Source organism: Equus przewalskii, chromosome 25 (assembly GCF_037783145.1).
Source record: "Equus przewalskii isolate Varuska chromosome 25, EquPr2, whole genome shotgun sequence".
NCBI lineage: Eukaryota > Metazoa > Chordata > Mammalia > Perissodactyla > Equidae > Equus > Equus przewalskii.
This window is the reverse complement of record NC_091855.1, coordinates 17,896,928-17,913,127: the sequence shown is the minus strand read 5'-3', so window position 1 is coordinate 17,913,127 and position 16,200 is coordinate 17,896,928. Positions and strand designations below refer to the sequence as shown.

The following is a 16,200-nucleotide window of genomic DNA, read 5'->3' as shown; positions in this document are numbered from 1 at the left end:
CCCAACATTCAAACAATGGTCAGGTCCTATCAATTATATCTTTAACATTTCTAAAATCTCCACCTTAGTTTAATTATCCTTGTCTCTCTCCTGGCAGCTGAGTCAGCCTCCTAATGAGTTTCCTGGCAACAATTTTTGCATCTCTACATTCCCTCACCCCCCAACAAACTCTGTCCTTAGACAGCAGCCCTTTTCTTCCTTCCTTCCTTTCTTCCTTCCTTCCTTCCTTTTTGGTGACTTACATTTTTGATCATGTATTCCTTATTTAAAAAGATCTTTCCAACTTTTTATTTTGAAATAATTATAGCTTCATAGAAAGTTACAAAATATGTTACAGAGAGATCCCACACACCCTTCATCCAGTTTCCCCCAATGGTAACACCTTCCATAACTATAGAACAATATCAAACCCAGGCAATTGACATTGGTGCAATTGCAGTCATTATTCATATTTTATTGGTTTTACATGCACACACATGTGTATTGATGTGTGTATGTGTATAGTTCTATGCAGTCTTATCACATATGTAACCACAGCCATGATCAAAGTTCAGAACCGCTCCATCACCCCAAAGATTCCTCATGCTAAAGAATGTGCCTTTAAAAACACAGCGTGATCCAGCCACTGTTCTGCTTAAAACTCTTTAATGATTTTAAAGCCCCACATCCTTAAATAGGGGCTACAAGTGCCTGCGTGATCTGGCTCCAGCTCCCTCTTGCCTTTTTCCTTTTGCTCGCCAAGGCTGTGCCCATCGGCCTTTCCTTCCCTTTAATTTGTCCAGCTCCTCCCCTCACATGTGGAGGCTCAGAACGTCCACATGCACCATCCTCCTTGAATCTTCTCCCTCTCTCACCCAGCCAGCTCCTCCTCATCTGCCAGGTATTGGCCTAAAGATCTTTCTCCGGGAAGCTTTCCTTGACGTCTCCGACTAGAGTAGGTTCTCTTTGGTTTGTTTTCATTGCAAATTAGGATTTTCCTTCATGGCACCTATCGCACAATTGTAAGTAAGTAGATATGTGTGTAGTTTATTAATTTGAGTTCTCTCTGACTAGAGGGGTTTGGGATGTCTTGCTCACTGCTATATCTTTCTGTTGAGTGCAATGGCTGGCCAAGCGAGTGCTCAACAAATGCTTGTTCGTGAATAAGTTCATGACTAATTATTGTAAGCTGGCTGGTTGTGGCTGGGGTGTGGCCTGAGGCCATGGAACTGGGCAAAGTCAACTTGCTTATATGAGTATCTGCTCCATGAACTCATCTTCAACCTTTCCAGGGGTACTGCATCTGAGAACCCAGGTACCTATGGCCCACACCACTCAGAATCTCAGACTGGTATTTTCTCTTTTATTCTCACCCCAATAGTCTCTCCGAGATTGAAATAAGGAACAACCCTGGCCAATGTTCTTCTTAGACAGATCTTTGAGATGCTTTCAAGACTACCAGCCAGATGTTCATCTAGTCTTTTAATGTAAGGCCTCTTTCTCTTTGAGGTCACTGCCATGGTGTCACTGTGAGCGGGTTCTTAGTTCAGAGCTGTAGGAGTCTCTTAGATGGCACTTGAGAAGTCCTTGGAAAGCTTTCAGATCTGCCCTCTTCTCGATGTTTCCACCCATTTGCTAAGTGTCCCTGCTCCCTCCACCATGAGTCATTTCCATCCCCAGTCTCCCTCTCTCAAAGGTAACTCAGTGTGGTTTGCATTTGTGGAGCCCCAAATTTGAAGGATCCTTATGTTGAGAATAAACAGTGTTTCCCCCAAATGACCATGATGTGACCAGTTCTCTGAGGACTTGGAAGGAAGGAAATGGGGGACTTCTGCTGGGATGTGGCTTTGCCTAGAGGTGGTGGTACCATGTGGGATCCTGACTATCTGTGGAAGATGCTAGGTTGGTGGGGCTACCTGTAACTGGTGCCCCGTCTATAGTATCTTTCTTTAGAAGCACATGATCCTCGTGTGAAAGACGTAACACAATGCACTCTATGGTGGGTTTGGCAGAGTTGGGAGCTCTGGAGAAGGGTGAACACCAGCAGTAGGCAAAGCTGTCAATTCTTTTGACAGAGTCAGCAATGGGCTTTGCCTTGGGTGCTCTGGGCAGATTCCTGTCTGATTCACAGCACTGGGAATCCTGGGAACATCATCAAAGTTTCCCTTCCCTGCCAAATAGAAGGTCAAGGGTCTTCACATTCTACGGCTCAGAGCTGTCTTCTCACTGCTGGTGTCTCTCTATGGTGAGAACAGAGTCTAGCTCTGTAGGCCAAGCCTCAGTGTTGGTCCACTGGGGCTGTGTGCTCTAAGGTCACAGCTTACTGTCCCTCCCTGATCTTGCTATTGGGTTGGCTAACACAATACTTGGGGTGGAGAAAAGAGTTAGGAGTAGCGACTGGTCCTTTTAGGATGGGCTGGCCATCGTATACCCTTGGCTGTGATGCTGCATTTCTTTGCCCTCCCTGCCAGGCCATTTCCCCCTCTCATGCCTGTTACTGTGTGAGGTGTTGACTCTTGAGTGCTATGCGTGCTGCAATTTCCTTCTCTTCCTCTCTGTCCACCATTTTCTGTCCTCATCAACTGGTTACACGTCTGGGGGCACACAGCTCTTAGGGCAAGAGAACTTGGATGGCATCTATCCTGGGTAAAAGGGTTAATGCCCATTCCTCCCTTTGGATCTTGATCTGATGTAACTGTGGGTGGTAGTGAGCAGTGTGGGTAGCATCCCATCCAGGCCACAGTTTGTTTCCCAATTGGTGCTACCCCCGCCCTCCCTCCGAGCTGGGCATAAATGTATGTTTGGTTGAAAATGAAGGGTGTTGAAGGGTGATGAGTCAGACCCTCTGGCCCTAATGCTGCCATTTCTGCTTCCTCCAGGTCACCCAACCTGCCTGCAGTTCACCCTGAACATGACCGAGGCCGTCAAGACCTACAAGTGGCAGTGCATAGAGTGCAAATCCTGCATCCTCTGTGGGACCTCGGAGAATGACGTGAGTTTGGGGTTTCCCTCGCAGGAAGGAGAAATCCAAGGAGCTGGGGGTCCTTCGAGGGGTGGAGAGGAAGGCAGGACTCTCATCACTGGGCTCCTGGGCAAAATGTCAGTCAGGACCTCCCCTCTGCCCCCAGGACCCTTAGGACCTTTGCACAACAGAGACCATGGATGCTCTTTGTGCCTGTGGAGAGAGGTGCAAGAGGATAGCCAGAGGCTGCCTTGCTGGCCGTTTGCCCTGGAGGGTTCAGTGATAGAAATGGTGCCCACTGCTTGTGGTTGGGATGTGCTCACCTGTTTATACCATGTTCCGGAGTGCGTGATCTCATTTGGTCTGAATGTTAAGTATGATAAATGCAGACTTTTTTTAAAAAAAACTCACTTTTTGTTATTTGTTGTTAGTGCCTTCAAGTAGATTCCGACTCCTGGTGACTCTGTTGACAGCAGAGCAGAACCCTGCTGCGTCTTTTTGTGCCGTCCTCTCACTTTGTGTGCTGTATCAGACAGTGCTCCTCTGCTATTCACAGGGGGTTTTTTTGGAAGTGGATGTTCAGGTCCTTCTTCCTAGTCTGTCTTAGTCTGGAAGCTCCGTTGAAACCTGTCCACCATGGGTGACCCTGTGGCATAGCTTTCAGCATCACTGCAACACACAGCTGTCACAGTATGACAACTGACAGACGGGTGGTGTGGTTCCTTGACCAGGAAATGAACCTGGGCCACGGCAGTGAGAGTGGCCAACTCTTAACCACGAGATCACCAGGGCTGGTGCTTTTTGTTATAGATGATTTTAAACATATGTGTACAAAGCTAGAGAAAATAATGAAACTGATGGGGCCCCTCACCAGCTTCAGCTATAATCAATACGTGTCCAGTCTCGTTTCATAAATACCACCACCTCCTCCCACATAATCCCAGTCAGAATATCATTTGACCTGTAAATATTTCATATGTATCTCAAAATAAGGACTTAACTTTTTAACGAAAATAATAAAAATATTGACATAGCCAAAAGAATCAATAATTCCTTAATATAATCAAACATTCAGCCAACAAGCCTATTGCCTCAATTGTCTTAAATATTTTCTTAATTGTCTTAAATGTTTTTATTACAACTGGTTTATTTGAATTGGGATCTAGATAAGGCCCATACATTGCAATTAGTTATGTCTTTAAAGTTTCTTTTAATATACAGGTTTTCCCTCCATTTTGCTCTCTTTTTTCTCCCCTGGAATTTTTGTTGAAGAAATCAGTTAATTTGTCAATAGTTTCCCAGGACTGTGTTTTTAATGACTGCATCCCTGTGGGAGTGGTTGCCATTTTCCTCTGTCTCTCGCATTTCTTGTACATTGGTACTCAGAGCTAGAGCCTTGATCAGATGCAAGCTCTCTCTCTGTCTCTTTCTAACTCTCTCTGTAGTATAAAATATTATATATATAATATGTGTAAATACTTCAGCTAATAAATGAAGGAGAAATTATAAAATAAAAATATTACTATTTTGCAACCTCTAATGAAATAGTCAATCCAGTCGAAGATTGTCAACCGCTGCTACATTCACAAAAAGAGAGACATATATATATACATGTATATATATATATAGACATATATATGTACAAGTATATATATATTTGGCAAGACTGCTGTATAACCAGTGTTGTGTACTGTCATCAGGAGGTGTGTAACGCCTGGCGTCTCTCTTTTTGTGAAGGTGGCAACTAGTGATGATCTTTGACTAGATTGACTGTTTCATTAGAGGTTGCACAATAGTGATATTCTTATTTTATAATTTGGTCTTTGTTTATTACCCAGGTAATTCTGCAAAGAGAAACCTTTCCACCCTCATATTTGGTTACCCTCAGGTCTAGATAGTATAGAAAAGGCAGGATAGATGCTTAATTCTTTCCCTTTATTTATCAGTTTTCAAAATAACAGAGTGGTTTCAACATATATTCAGGATAAAAATATTCAAGAAAACAGGCATTGTGGGATATTTTCTTAACATGATAAACTTTTTATACCTTAGAACTAAAGCCATTCTCTTATTTAATGGGGAAACACTACAGGCATTTCTACTAAGATCTGGAAGTAAGTAAGGATGCCCACTATCTCTTCTGCTATTCCTCATTCTTCTAGAGATATTAGCTAATGCAATTAGACAAGAGAAGTCAACTAGACTTGTCAGAATGGTAACAAAGTAGTAAAACTCTCTCTATTTCACAAACTATAATAGTATGTCTATTAATAGTATATTTAGAAAACACTAGAGAATTAATGATAAAGCTAACTCAAACATTAAAGGCAGCAGGACATCAAATTACTATACAAAAATTCATAGCCTTCATATGCACAAATAATAACCAGTTAGAGGATACAATAGTAGAGAAACCCCACTTACAATAGCAACAAAGAAGAAACACTTAGAAATAAGCTTAATGGTAAATGTGTAAAATCTATATGAAAAAATTTTAAAACACTTTTGAAAAGACACAAAAGTAGACTTGAGTGAATGGAAAGACATTGTGTGATCTTGGATATAATGACTCAGCATTATAAAGTTGTTAATTCTCCCTAAGTTAATTTATAAATTTAATTCAAGCCCAATAAAAACACCAACAAGCTTTTTTATGGAACCAGACAAATTGATACTAAAGTTCATATGAGAAAGCAAACATACAAGAAAACACTGAAAAACAACAAATTATGAGGGGAGACTAGCCCTACCAGATGTGAAAACATGGTAGAAGCCCTCTGTACTTAAAACAATATAAATATAAAAAAATAAGACAAATAGATCAATGGAATAGAATAGAAAACCCATAAATCAACCCAACTACATATGGACATTTCATTTAGGATAAAGGATGCATCTAAAATTACTGGATCAAAGATGGACATTTTCATGAATGGTCCTGGGACCACAGGGTAACCATTTGGGGGAAGATAGAATTAGGTCCATATCTCACATAATACATAAGAACAATCTCCAAATGGACTGGCTATCTAAATTTAAAAAATAAAACCCTGTTAGTACTAGAATAAAGCATGGGTGAATTCCTCTTTAATCTAAATATAAGGTAAGATTTTCTGTGACTCAAAAGTCAGAAGCAATAAAAGAAAATATTGACAAATTTGACCACATAAAAATTTGCATAGTAAAAAACATGATAAGGTAAAAAGACAACCGACAAACTGGGAGAAAATATTTGCAACATGTACCACAGATAAAGGGCTAATATCCTTAATACATAAAGAACTCCTAAAATTTGATGGGTGAGGGATCAGAAACCTGATAGGAAATGGGAAAAAGACATGAAAGACAATTCACAAAAGATATGAAAATGGCCCGTAAACATTTGAACAAAACAATAGTTTGAACACACTCATAATTAAAGAAATTCAAAATAAAGCAAAACCGAGATACCATTTCTTACCTATAAAATTGTAAAAAATAAAAAAGTCTGACAGTACATTCTGTTGATGAAGCTGTGGGAAAACTGGCACCCTCAGACGTTGTCAGTGGCAACACAAAGTGGTACAACCCTTCTGGAGGGAAATTTAGCAATAGCTAACACAACCACTATGCACTTAACCTTTTGACCGGGCAATCTCACCTGTAGGAATCTACCCTAAAGATATACCCACAACTCTACGGAAACACATATGCAGAAGGTTATTCATAGTTGCATTGTTTATGATTGCAAAATATCTGAAACGATCTAAAGGTGCATACATAGAAGAATGGTTGCATAAATGATGGCACAGCCACGCAATGGAGTGCTAGGCAGCTGTAAGAAAAAATGAGGCAGATCTCTATGGATTGATATGGAATAATTTCTAGGATATAGTGTTAAATGAAAAAAGCAAAGTAAAAAAGAATATAGTTTGCTGCCATTCTTGTAAGAAAATATACATGTATCTGTTTACTTGTGTAAAAGAAATACAGGAAGGATAAACAAGAGACTAAAGAGATTGGTTATCTACAGGAGCGGGTGGGAACGGGGTAGAAAAAAAGGGGAACTGGGGGTGGGAGAGTAGGGATGGGGGGGCGACACTCCTCTGAGAATGCCTTTTGTATAGCTCTAACTCTTACAAGCGAGGTATTGTTTCACATACCCTCTAACAGATAAATACTGGAAATCAACCAGGATGTGGGGGGAACCAAAAATGGAATATGAACAGTAACAAATGAACAAATGAACCTAACTGTGATATAAATAGATAATATAACCATACGGAATGGTGGGGAAACAAAGAACTAACTCAGGTAGCTTTGGAAAATAGTATTTGACTATGCACAGTAAGGCTGCAGACAGAAATGACTATATAAACATTGTACTCTAGTTAGCAAATTTGTTTCTCATAGGCATATGAGTTAGTCATTCTGAAACTACTTCATGTGTATACTAGATCTGAAGTAATAACTGTATATTGTAAATAATGAGAGCCGTGTTTCTCAGAGCCAGAGAAAGAATATTCAAATAAAGGCGGAAGGCTAGACTGAACCCTGTGGTGTTGGGTTGGAATAGGGGGTATCAGTATGAATTTATGGTTTTTAATATAATATATTGTGTATGTTTATATATATGTTTATGTATATTACATATCTATAGCTATCTATAGCCAGCCCTAGCGGTCTAGTGGTTAAGCTATGGCACTCTCACTACTGTGGTCTGAGTTCGATTTCTGGTCAGGGAACCACACTACCCTTCTGTCAGTTGTCATACTGTGGCAGCTTTGTGTTGCTGTGATGCTGAAAGCTCTGCTGGTATTTCACATATCAGCAGGGTCACCCATGGTGGACAGGTTTCAGCAGAACTTCCAGATTAACACAAACTAGGAAGAAGGATCTGGTTGCCCACTTCTGAAAGAAATGGCTATGAAAACCCTATGAATAGCAGCAGAACATTGTCTGATATAATGCCTGAAGGTGAGAGGATAGTGCAAGAAGACCGGGCAGGGTTCCACTCTGCTGTCTACAGGGTCTAGGAGTCAAAATCAACTTGATGGCACTAACAACCAATAGCTATCTATATGTATACATACATATGGATAGATATAGAGATAAACATAGATGTGTGCATGTGTGCCTGCATATACATTTATTTCCCAGCTCTGTTGGCTGGGAGGGCCTAGAAGCAATGACAACCCAGAAGCAGAGAGGACCCACAGCACCCAGATATCGGTTTCTAAATACCGTTCTCCAATAAAAGGAACCAAGGACCCTTGGAGAAATGGCCGATGCCGGGTCTAGGGCATGGGAAATACAAGAGGAGCCTGGAGCATCCTGGGGTACTAGAAAGTAAGGAAGTTTTCAAAAAATGTTAGGGCATGTCTAAAGGACACAGGAACCAGCTTAAAGGAACTCCCAATGGCTAGCCAAATCTGGGGCAATGTGAGCAACAAAGTGAATAATGATAATATTGGATTATAACCCAAAGTACAAAATAAATATCCATACTGATATGTTAGATTTGGATACATAAATAAATGCATAAATAAATGTGGAAGAGGTAAACTCTTAGAGCAGAATTCCAATTAATCAATGTAGAGGGAAGAGGGAAATCACCAATAGACAAACATTGTAGTATGGTTGTTATAAGCAAGAACCATCAATTGATGCTAAAATTAGTGGACAAAATTATGGTAAGAAACAGAATATTTGAATAATCTCAAAGTATCTCCCCTACCAGATTATTTATTAATATATTACAAAGGGAAAAAATCATAACTTTACAGTGGTGAAACTGGCAGGCACTAGCTTAACTATATGACCAGGGTAACGTTACTAGTAATAAGACATGTTGGTATCAATGCCCCTTGATATGATGCACTGAGAAGGACACAACATCTCTCTTGTAGTATTCTTGCCAAAAAAGCATACTATCAATGTTCTCAGGAAAAAAGATCAGATAAACTCAAATTGAATGACATTCTACAAAGTCGCTTGCCCGGACTCTTTAAAAGTGTCAAAGTCATGAAAGAAAAACTGAGGAACTGCTCCAGATTCGAGGACACTGAGAAAACACGACAACTAAATACAATGTGAGATCCTGAATCGGATCCTGGGAAAAGAGGCATAAGTGGGAAAACTGGTGAAATTCTAATGGGGTCTGCAGATCAGTCAACATTACTGTGCTAATGGTCATTTCCTACTTTTCCTGATTTTGCTGTGGTAATGTAAGCTGTTAATGTTAGGGGAAGAGGGGAAGCTGAGTAAAGCGTGTACAGAAACTCTCTGTACCATTTTTGCAACTTTTCTCTAAGATAAAAATTATTTCAAAATAATAAATCAAAAAATAATGAGACGTTTCCCTAGCATCTTCCAAAGGTGACAAAGTTTTTTTAATATCTTTGTGAACTCAAGAATTTAAACAAATTTGATTTGTTTCAATCCATCACAGTTGAAATTATACCATCTTTGGCCAGTGGGACCATAATCAGATTGGATCCTGGGTCCTTTTGACATGAGCTCAATAGTATTTGATAGTTTCCTTGCTTTCCAATATGTAAAGATATTTATAACATTTCATGCCCCAGACCTGGAATCAACAATTCCTCCAAGGACTCTTGGTTCCTTTTAGTGGGCAGAGGTCTTTAGGGAACATAATATGGGTGCTAATTTTTACTGTGTTAATCATTATTTGGTGGCATTTTTAATGGACAGAGCTAGAAAATATGTTTTTTTTTTTTTTGCTTTAAAGATAAAACGCACCATGAGTTTATACTGATACTTCCAATTCGTACCCAGGACTAACTACAGGGTTTTCGCTTAACCTCATAGATCTTACGTCTGTATTTTCTTTCAACTATGTCAAAATTCTTGCCTCTCAATACCAACATAATCACTCATTTGATACATAATAAAAGTCTCAGAATATCTAATTCCACTACTACCACCAACAATATGATTTCTGAAAAGAAATATATATATGCATATTTGCACTTATTTTTGTCCTTAAGATATATTCGACTAAGGATATACAGTCAAACTACTCGTTTTAAAGTAATTTGGAACAGTTTCTTTCTGTGTGGTTATGCCACCAACTAATACATAATTAGATTCATTTGTTTCACTTTTCTTTTGTTCTTTTTATAAGGACAATTACAATGTGAATTTTGCTTTATGACTATGCAAAATATTTACTGGTTCCAGAAGCAAATCTATAAAATAAACAGTATATTCAAAGAAAGCTAGTTTCTATCCCCATCTCTTTCACACTGTTACCTTCCTCTGCTTATAGATGACCATTTAAAAAAGTTATGGTTTATCTTTCCATTTTGTTTAAATGTAAGCATATGTATGTACATATGAATCCATAAGAAAATGGATGCATTTTCTTAGAAAATAGAAGCAGATATACATGTTTTTTTCACCTTGCTTTTTCACTGACCATCCTGGAGATTCCTGCACAGCAGTATATAGACATAGCCTTCATTCCTTCTACAGGTGCATAGTTCTTCATTAGTTTATTCAATCAGTCCCTTATTGATGGACATTTGGGTTGATTCTGGTCTTTGGCTTTACAAATAGCGTTAATGGAGAGGTTTTCGCTGACCTGGCAGAGCCTTAGGGGAGGAATTAAGGAGTGAGGCTGCAATAGGTTTCCTCTCACATAGCCAGGGATTGGCCCTGCACATCTCAGAATGGGATTCCCATTCTACTGCAACTGTAGCCATAGGTGGATCCTGCTTCTTGGATACTTGAGCGTAAGAGGTCATTAAATTGTGTTTTTCATGGGGGTCACCATGAGCTGGGGGTTCTTGGTGGTTTTGACAGGCAATTTTCCTGAAAAATAGATGGAAAAGAAGAAAATATGGGGACAGACAATGATCAACCCATGGAAACCCACAGATGTGTGGTTTCCCTTTGGTAAAGTGCAATCCAGGATATTCTACCTTCTTGTATTTCTCATGTCAGCATTACAGTAGGAGTTATCAGTCTCTTTAAGCATTAGTAATACTGTTTCTGACAAGTCTCTCTGTTTTCTATCCCCATCCTAACTTGTTTCTCCTTGTATTATCCCTAAATCATATTGTCATACAGCTTACTTCAGCTCCAACCATGATGATACAACTTTTTTGGAGTAAACCACACAGTCCTGGTTTTCACCCTACCTCTCTGACGGCTGCTTCTTGGTCTCTTTTTTCTCTGCCTGTCCATTAAAGTTGGTCTTCCCCAAGGATCTATTCTTGGCCTTCTTCTCAGCAACATTTTTTGAGTCTTTGATTTTTCAGAAAATTCAATAAAAGCCATGGATTTACTCTTCCCTCAAAAAAAAAAAAAGTACATTTGTACCTACACACAAAGTTATGCATATAATTTCAAGAATTTCATCCACCCCTCCATGAGCACAAATTCAGGGACGTCTATTCTCACACACTTTGGTCTTCCTCTCCTAGGACCTCCATTGCCATTTAATCACTAATGACTTCCAAGTTCATATCTCATGACCAGGCCTGTCTTCTGATCTCCAGCTGCTTTCAGGGGATTCCCACCAGGTGAGCTGTAGATATACAGAACATGTCCATGGCTGAGGTTGCCTTCTGCCTCCCGTGGATCTGCTCCTCTTCGCATGTCTCAATGGGTAGCTGCATCATTTGGCTTGCTGACCAAGCCACAACCCAGGAGACATCCTTGATTTCTTCCCTATCATTCTTCACATCTAATCAATGGTTCTGAAAGGGGAGCCAGACCCTTTTCCTTCCCCCATGCAACAACCCTAGTTCAGGCCACCAACATCTCTCCCCTGGATGACTATAGTAGCTTCCTAAGTATTCTTCCAGCCTCTAGAACCGACCTCTCTCCACTGGGTATCTATTCTTATACAGCAGCTAGTGAGATCTTTCTAAATTGTGAGTCTGGCCATGTTACTCCTCTTGTTGCTAACTCTTTGAGAGCTTCCCACTGCCCCATTGAAAGGTCTTAGCCTGATATGAAAAGGTCTTTCCTGATCTCTCCTGCCTTATTGCTTGCTCACTGGGGTTTCCAACTTCTATATCTACTTTTTTCCAGGATCTCTGCACTGGTGGGAGCCAAGGTGAGGTTTGCTATAAAACTTAATTATGCAAACATCTTATAAGCCCACCAAGCAGGTCCAAAGATCACTGAATGGCTGAATCTGGAGAATGGGGACCAGATCACAAATGTTTATTGAGTAACTACTATGTGCAAGGAAGTTCTGAAGGAGATGCAGAGATGACTAAGACAAGGTTCTTCCCCAAGGGCCTTACAGTCCATAGAGGAGTGGACAAAAGATGAATGTCCTAAATGAAATCTCCAAGAAAACAAATGTGTGTAGACGTCTACCATGTGCCAGCCTTTGTAGCATCAAGGAAAATGCAATTAAATGTTTTAAGAAAGGGAAAGTACTAGGGGGATGCAAGAGGGGAGAGAGAACTTCCATTTGAGGTCGATTAGTGAAGTCTTTGTAGAAGAGAAGCCTTTGAAGACTTGTAGGGAGTGTTCCAGAAGACAAGCGGCCAGGGACTGGGAGAGCCTCCAGGCAGAGGGATCCGCAGGAGCGGAGGTGCACGCTGTGTCCTTCAGAGTTAACTACACACTGGAGGGTCCGGTTCTCACCGGGGCTCCAGCCTCCAGCCCCTGAGGAGGCTTTTGGGAGCCAAAAGGCAGCATCACGTAGCTTGCATTTGTCTACGTTCACATGATGAGACCCTAAGAAGTTCCTGAAGTGTCATAGATGTTACTATCAATATAGTTGTTGCCTATTTCACAGGAGGAAAGAGTGAGTTTCAGAAGAATTCAATTAAAATTTTCAAACATTCAAATATAGTACTTTCTATGCATGAAGCAATCATGGGGACTACAGACATGCATAAAATGAGTTTTCTGCCCCTGTGGAAGCAGAGTAATTGGCTACAGGAGTTCAGAAGAACAAGAAATCCCTTTAGACTTGGATGTGAGGTGATAGTCAAGGAAGGCTTCTTGGAGGAGGAATGATTTGAGTAGAACCCTAAAGTGGGGGCAAGATTTGCACAGCTGGGGAGGCAGAGGGGTAATTTCCAGGTGTGGGCAAAGCACAAGGCACATCCGGGGGACAGTGAGGACTCCAAGTGGGTCCTGGAAAGGGACGTCCAGGGAGGATGATCTGTGGAAACAAGGCTGGAGGAGTAGGTGGGGCCAGATGTTGGCCCTAAATAATTCAATCTGTCTCTCTCCTCTCCACCCACTCTGTATTCCACCAGGACCAGCTACTCTTCTGTGATGACTGTGACCGCGGCTATCACATGTACTGTTTAAATCCGCCGGTGGCTGAGCCCCCAGAAGGTAATAGTGATGAGGTCGACAGTAGCAACAAAGCTACTGCCACCACTTACTGAGCCCTCACCGGGGTGCAGACCTCGTGCCAAGGGCTTTACGTGTCTTGTCTCATTGAATCATCACAACCCCACGAGGTAGGTATGGCCGCCACCATTTTACAAATGAGGAAACTGAGGCACAGCTCAACCAACTGAAATTTCAACTTGATGGCCAAGGAGATGTTTCCCAGACTTATGGCTGGGATGGTGGCGAAGTCTGAGCTGGCAGGGCACCTGACCCAGGCCCGGTGATGCTGGTGAAGAGGCACAATCGAGGAGCGAGGGTCTTCACAACAATTCAGCAGATCGTCTCTGAGCACTTCCGGTTCCTGAGCAGTGCGTACTTTCTGTGGAGCTACAGCCTCCAGCGCATTGTCAGGACCAAGATCCATCTCTGAATTGTGAATGTCGAAAGAAAACAGGGCTTACAAGAAGTTAGGGCCAAGGGATGGAGCTTGAGGGTTGGGACAGTGGCTGCTAGTAATGCCGTGTTCTTTCTTGTAGGAAGCTGGAGCTGCCACTTATGCTGGGAACTGCTCAAAGAAAAGGCCTCGGCCTTTGGCTGCCAAGCCTAGGGTCCCAGGTCACAGATGTGACTTGCTGCTGGAGAGGCTGAATCAGAGCCCAGTTCAAACCAGATCGAGCCCCTACTCCCATATTTCCAAACAGACCAACTGTAGGGAAAATCAGCAATGACGGAGGGCATGGACATGTGAAACCAAGAGGGTGAGGTATCTACTTACCTCGCCCACACAGGTTCGGTACTTCAGCCAGCCCTTTCTTGTTTCTACCAGAAGGATCTTGAACTTTTGAAGAACAACCTGAGCCCCAGCCCTGTGGAACCCCTCTCACAATAGCACTGTGGCTCTCTCACTGCTTCCCATTTTAAGGGAAGCCATTTTGTGACCACGCATCTGTCATTCATGTGTAGTTTGGTGTTTTCTATCTATTGTGTCCCAAGAAATCTTCGCACAGCCTCCCTGCCCCCAGCTTAGGCTCTTCATCCTGAACTCAGCAGAGAAACAAAGGGCTGTGGAGAAGTTGTTGTTTATTACAAGCCTCCCTGGAAACTTCTAGACTCACAACCTGGAAGCCATCTTGATGACGGAGCCCTGAAATCCCTCCCTGTTCCTTGGTCTCTGTGAAGAGGAAGAGCCGCTTTCTGGATCCCCCAGCAGATATCCAGAGGTGTCCACAGCCAGGGTGGTCCCTTGATGGGGCTGGGAAGGGAAGTGGAGGCACTGAGGGGTGGGAGGAAACATGACAAAGATAATTCTGAAGCCCCGCCATAGCTGGTCAGTATTTGTTATCCATCCGGAGTGGCTTTGCAAGGAAACAGGCTGTGTGGTTCCTTGACCTTCGGAGCTGGGGCATCCGTGAAGTGGGGCATCCGAAGCCTATGGCAGAAGAAGATGCTAACACTCTGCCTTCCAACCAGCCTGGGTCTGGAGCACTCCCTGGTGGGACTCAAGAGCCAGGGAGGTGAGTGAAGGCTGCCCAGTCAAGAAACTGAATGTTGGTTCACAAGACTGCAGCTTCGAGAAGCCCTTCACTATTGATGTGATGCTATGAATTCCTTGTCCCCGAAATTTCTTCCTTCCATATAGTGTATGTTTGCCATTGCCAACTGTGACCTGACTCTGGAAATTTTAGGATGGGGGAGAGGTGACTGTTCCCTAAATAAATAATTGGGGCGATGTGATTATTTATGATTGGCATGGCCGTGATGCAGAACCCTCAGCTGGAGGGCTACTCTCCTTTCCTAAGCTCCCCAGCATGCGCAAGACTCTTGTTTTGAAAAAATGTTTCAAGAAGAAAGAGGTGGGGAGGCTCAGATTCCCAGAAGTCTGTGTTGGAAGTCAGCCCCGCGAGCTGGAGCGGACTGGGCTGCCTTTGAATCTCTGCAGCAGTGGCAACAGCAGCAGCACACAATAACTGACACGTTTCTGGAAAAATCATTTGCCCAAAGGGCAGGTCTCGGGGAGCGGGACCCTCGCGCATGCTCGGCTTCCCTGAAATCAGCTCCATCTCTGTGGTCCGCCTGCTTACAACAAAGGCCGAGGTTATTTTTAGCCCTCAGCTCCTGAATAAGCCCCTGGAGGCTCGGGGACTCGGGCTAGGTGGGCTGTGTCTGCCCGGCTGCAGTGTTGGCTCTCTGACTTGGCGAGAGCCTTCCTTCCTGGCTAATTGCTCTTGGCCAGCAGACCCAGGGCAGCCCGGTGTGGCACCAGCCGTGTTGGTCTCCCCCGGTCCTTTGCAGAGTGACCTGTGGTAAGAGATGGGGTCATGCTCCTGCAGGGGCCTTTGGTCTCGGAGTGAGTGACGTGCATACATAATGCTCTCACTTCAAGGGCTCTGTCCAGATGGGATTTTCATCTTCCTCATAAGATAGTTCCTTCCCACTGCTGAGTGGTGAACCAGCAGTGGATCCTGGAGGCCCAGGGAGGGTTTGGGAAGTTGCTGTGTCATCACACCGTGCATTTGGCCGGGAGGGTCACACCAGAGGGGCGGACTTCCTCTCCTGATGGCTCTGGCTCTCTGTCCTCCCCCAGAACCCAAAGTGGGGTGTCCTCAAAGGCCAATTCTTGGGTTTGAAAATCGCTTTGATTTAATTTCAGAAAAGAAGTTACCATAATGTTCTCAAATGCCACAAATGGCTTAAAAGTTGAAAAAGCAAACCGAAACGAGACACTGTGGCCCTACACTAGACAGGCTCTCTGTGCGGCGTGTGCACATCCGTTCCCACCTCAGCGCAGGTCGTGGGCCTGCTCTGTCTCCAGCCACACCTGCTGCCCCAGGGGCTGTGGGGGGAGAGTGGGGCTCGCAGAGCAGGGAGGGCGCTGGAACCTGCCCATAGTGGCGGGCCAGCCTGGGCTCTGGGCTGGACTCCAGGAAGGCACAGAGTTCTTTTCC

The 16,200-nt window shown here is 43.0% G+C and overlaps 1 protein-coding gene across 2 annotated transcripts in view; it reads left to right on the top strand.

Annotated features, from left to right (window-relative positions):
• The window catches only part of DPF3 (double PHD fingers 3), a 243,197-nt gene extending 227,838 nt beyond the window's left edge, over nucleotides 1-15,359 (top strand). Inside the window, exons 10-12 of one of the 2 annotated variants that reach the window (XR_011532874.1) lie at nucleotides 2,859-2,971; nucleotides 13,174-13,255; nucleotides 13,792-14,989. Coding sequence is in view for 1 of the 2 variants with exons in the window: in XM_008523767.2 (XP_008521989.1) it covers nucleotides 2,859-2,971; nucleotides 13,174-13,255; nucleotides 13,792-13,862 (266 nt within the window). In the remaining variant the exon portion in view is untranslated. Of the gene's footprint in view, nucleotides 1-2,858; nucleotides 2,972-13,173; nucleotides 13,256-13,791 lie in introns of both variants that reach the window. The other variant, XM_008523767.2, reaches the window with a different exon arrangement.
• Nucleotides 15,360-16,200: the final 841 nt, after the last annotated feature.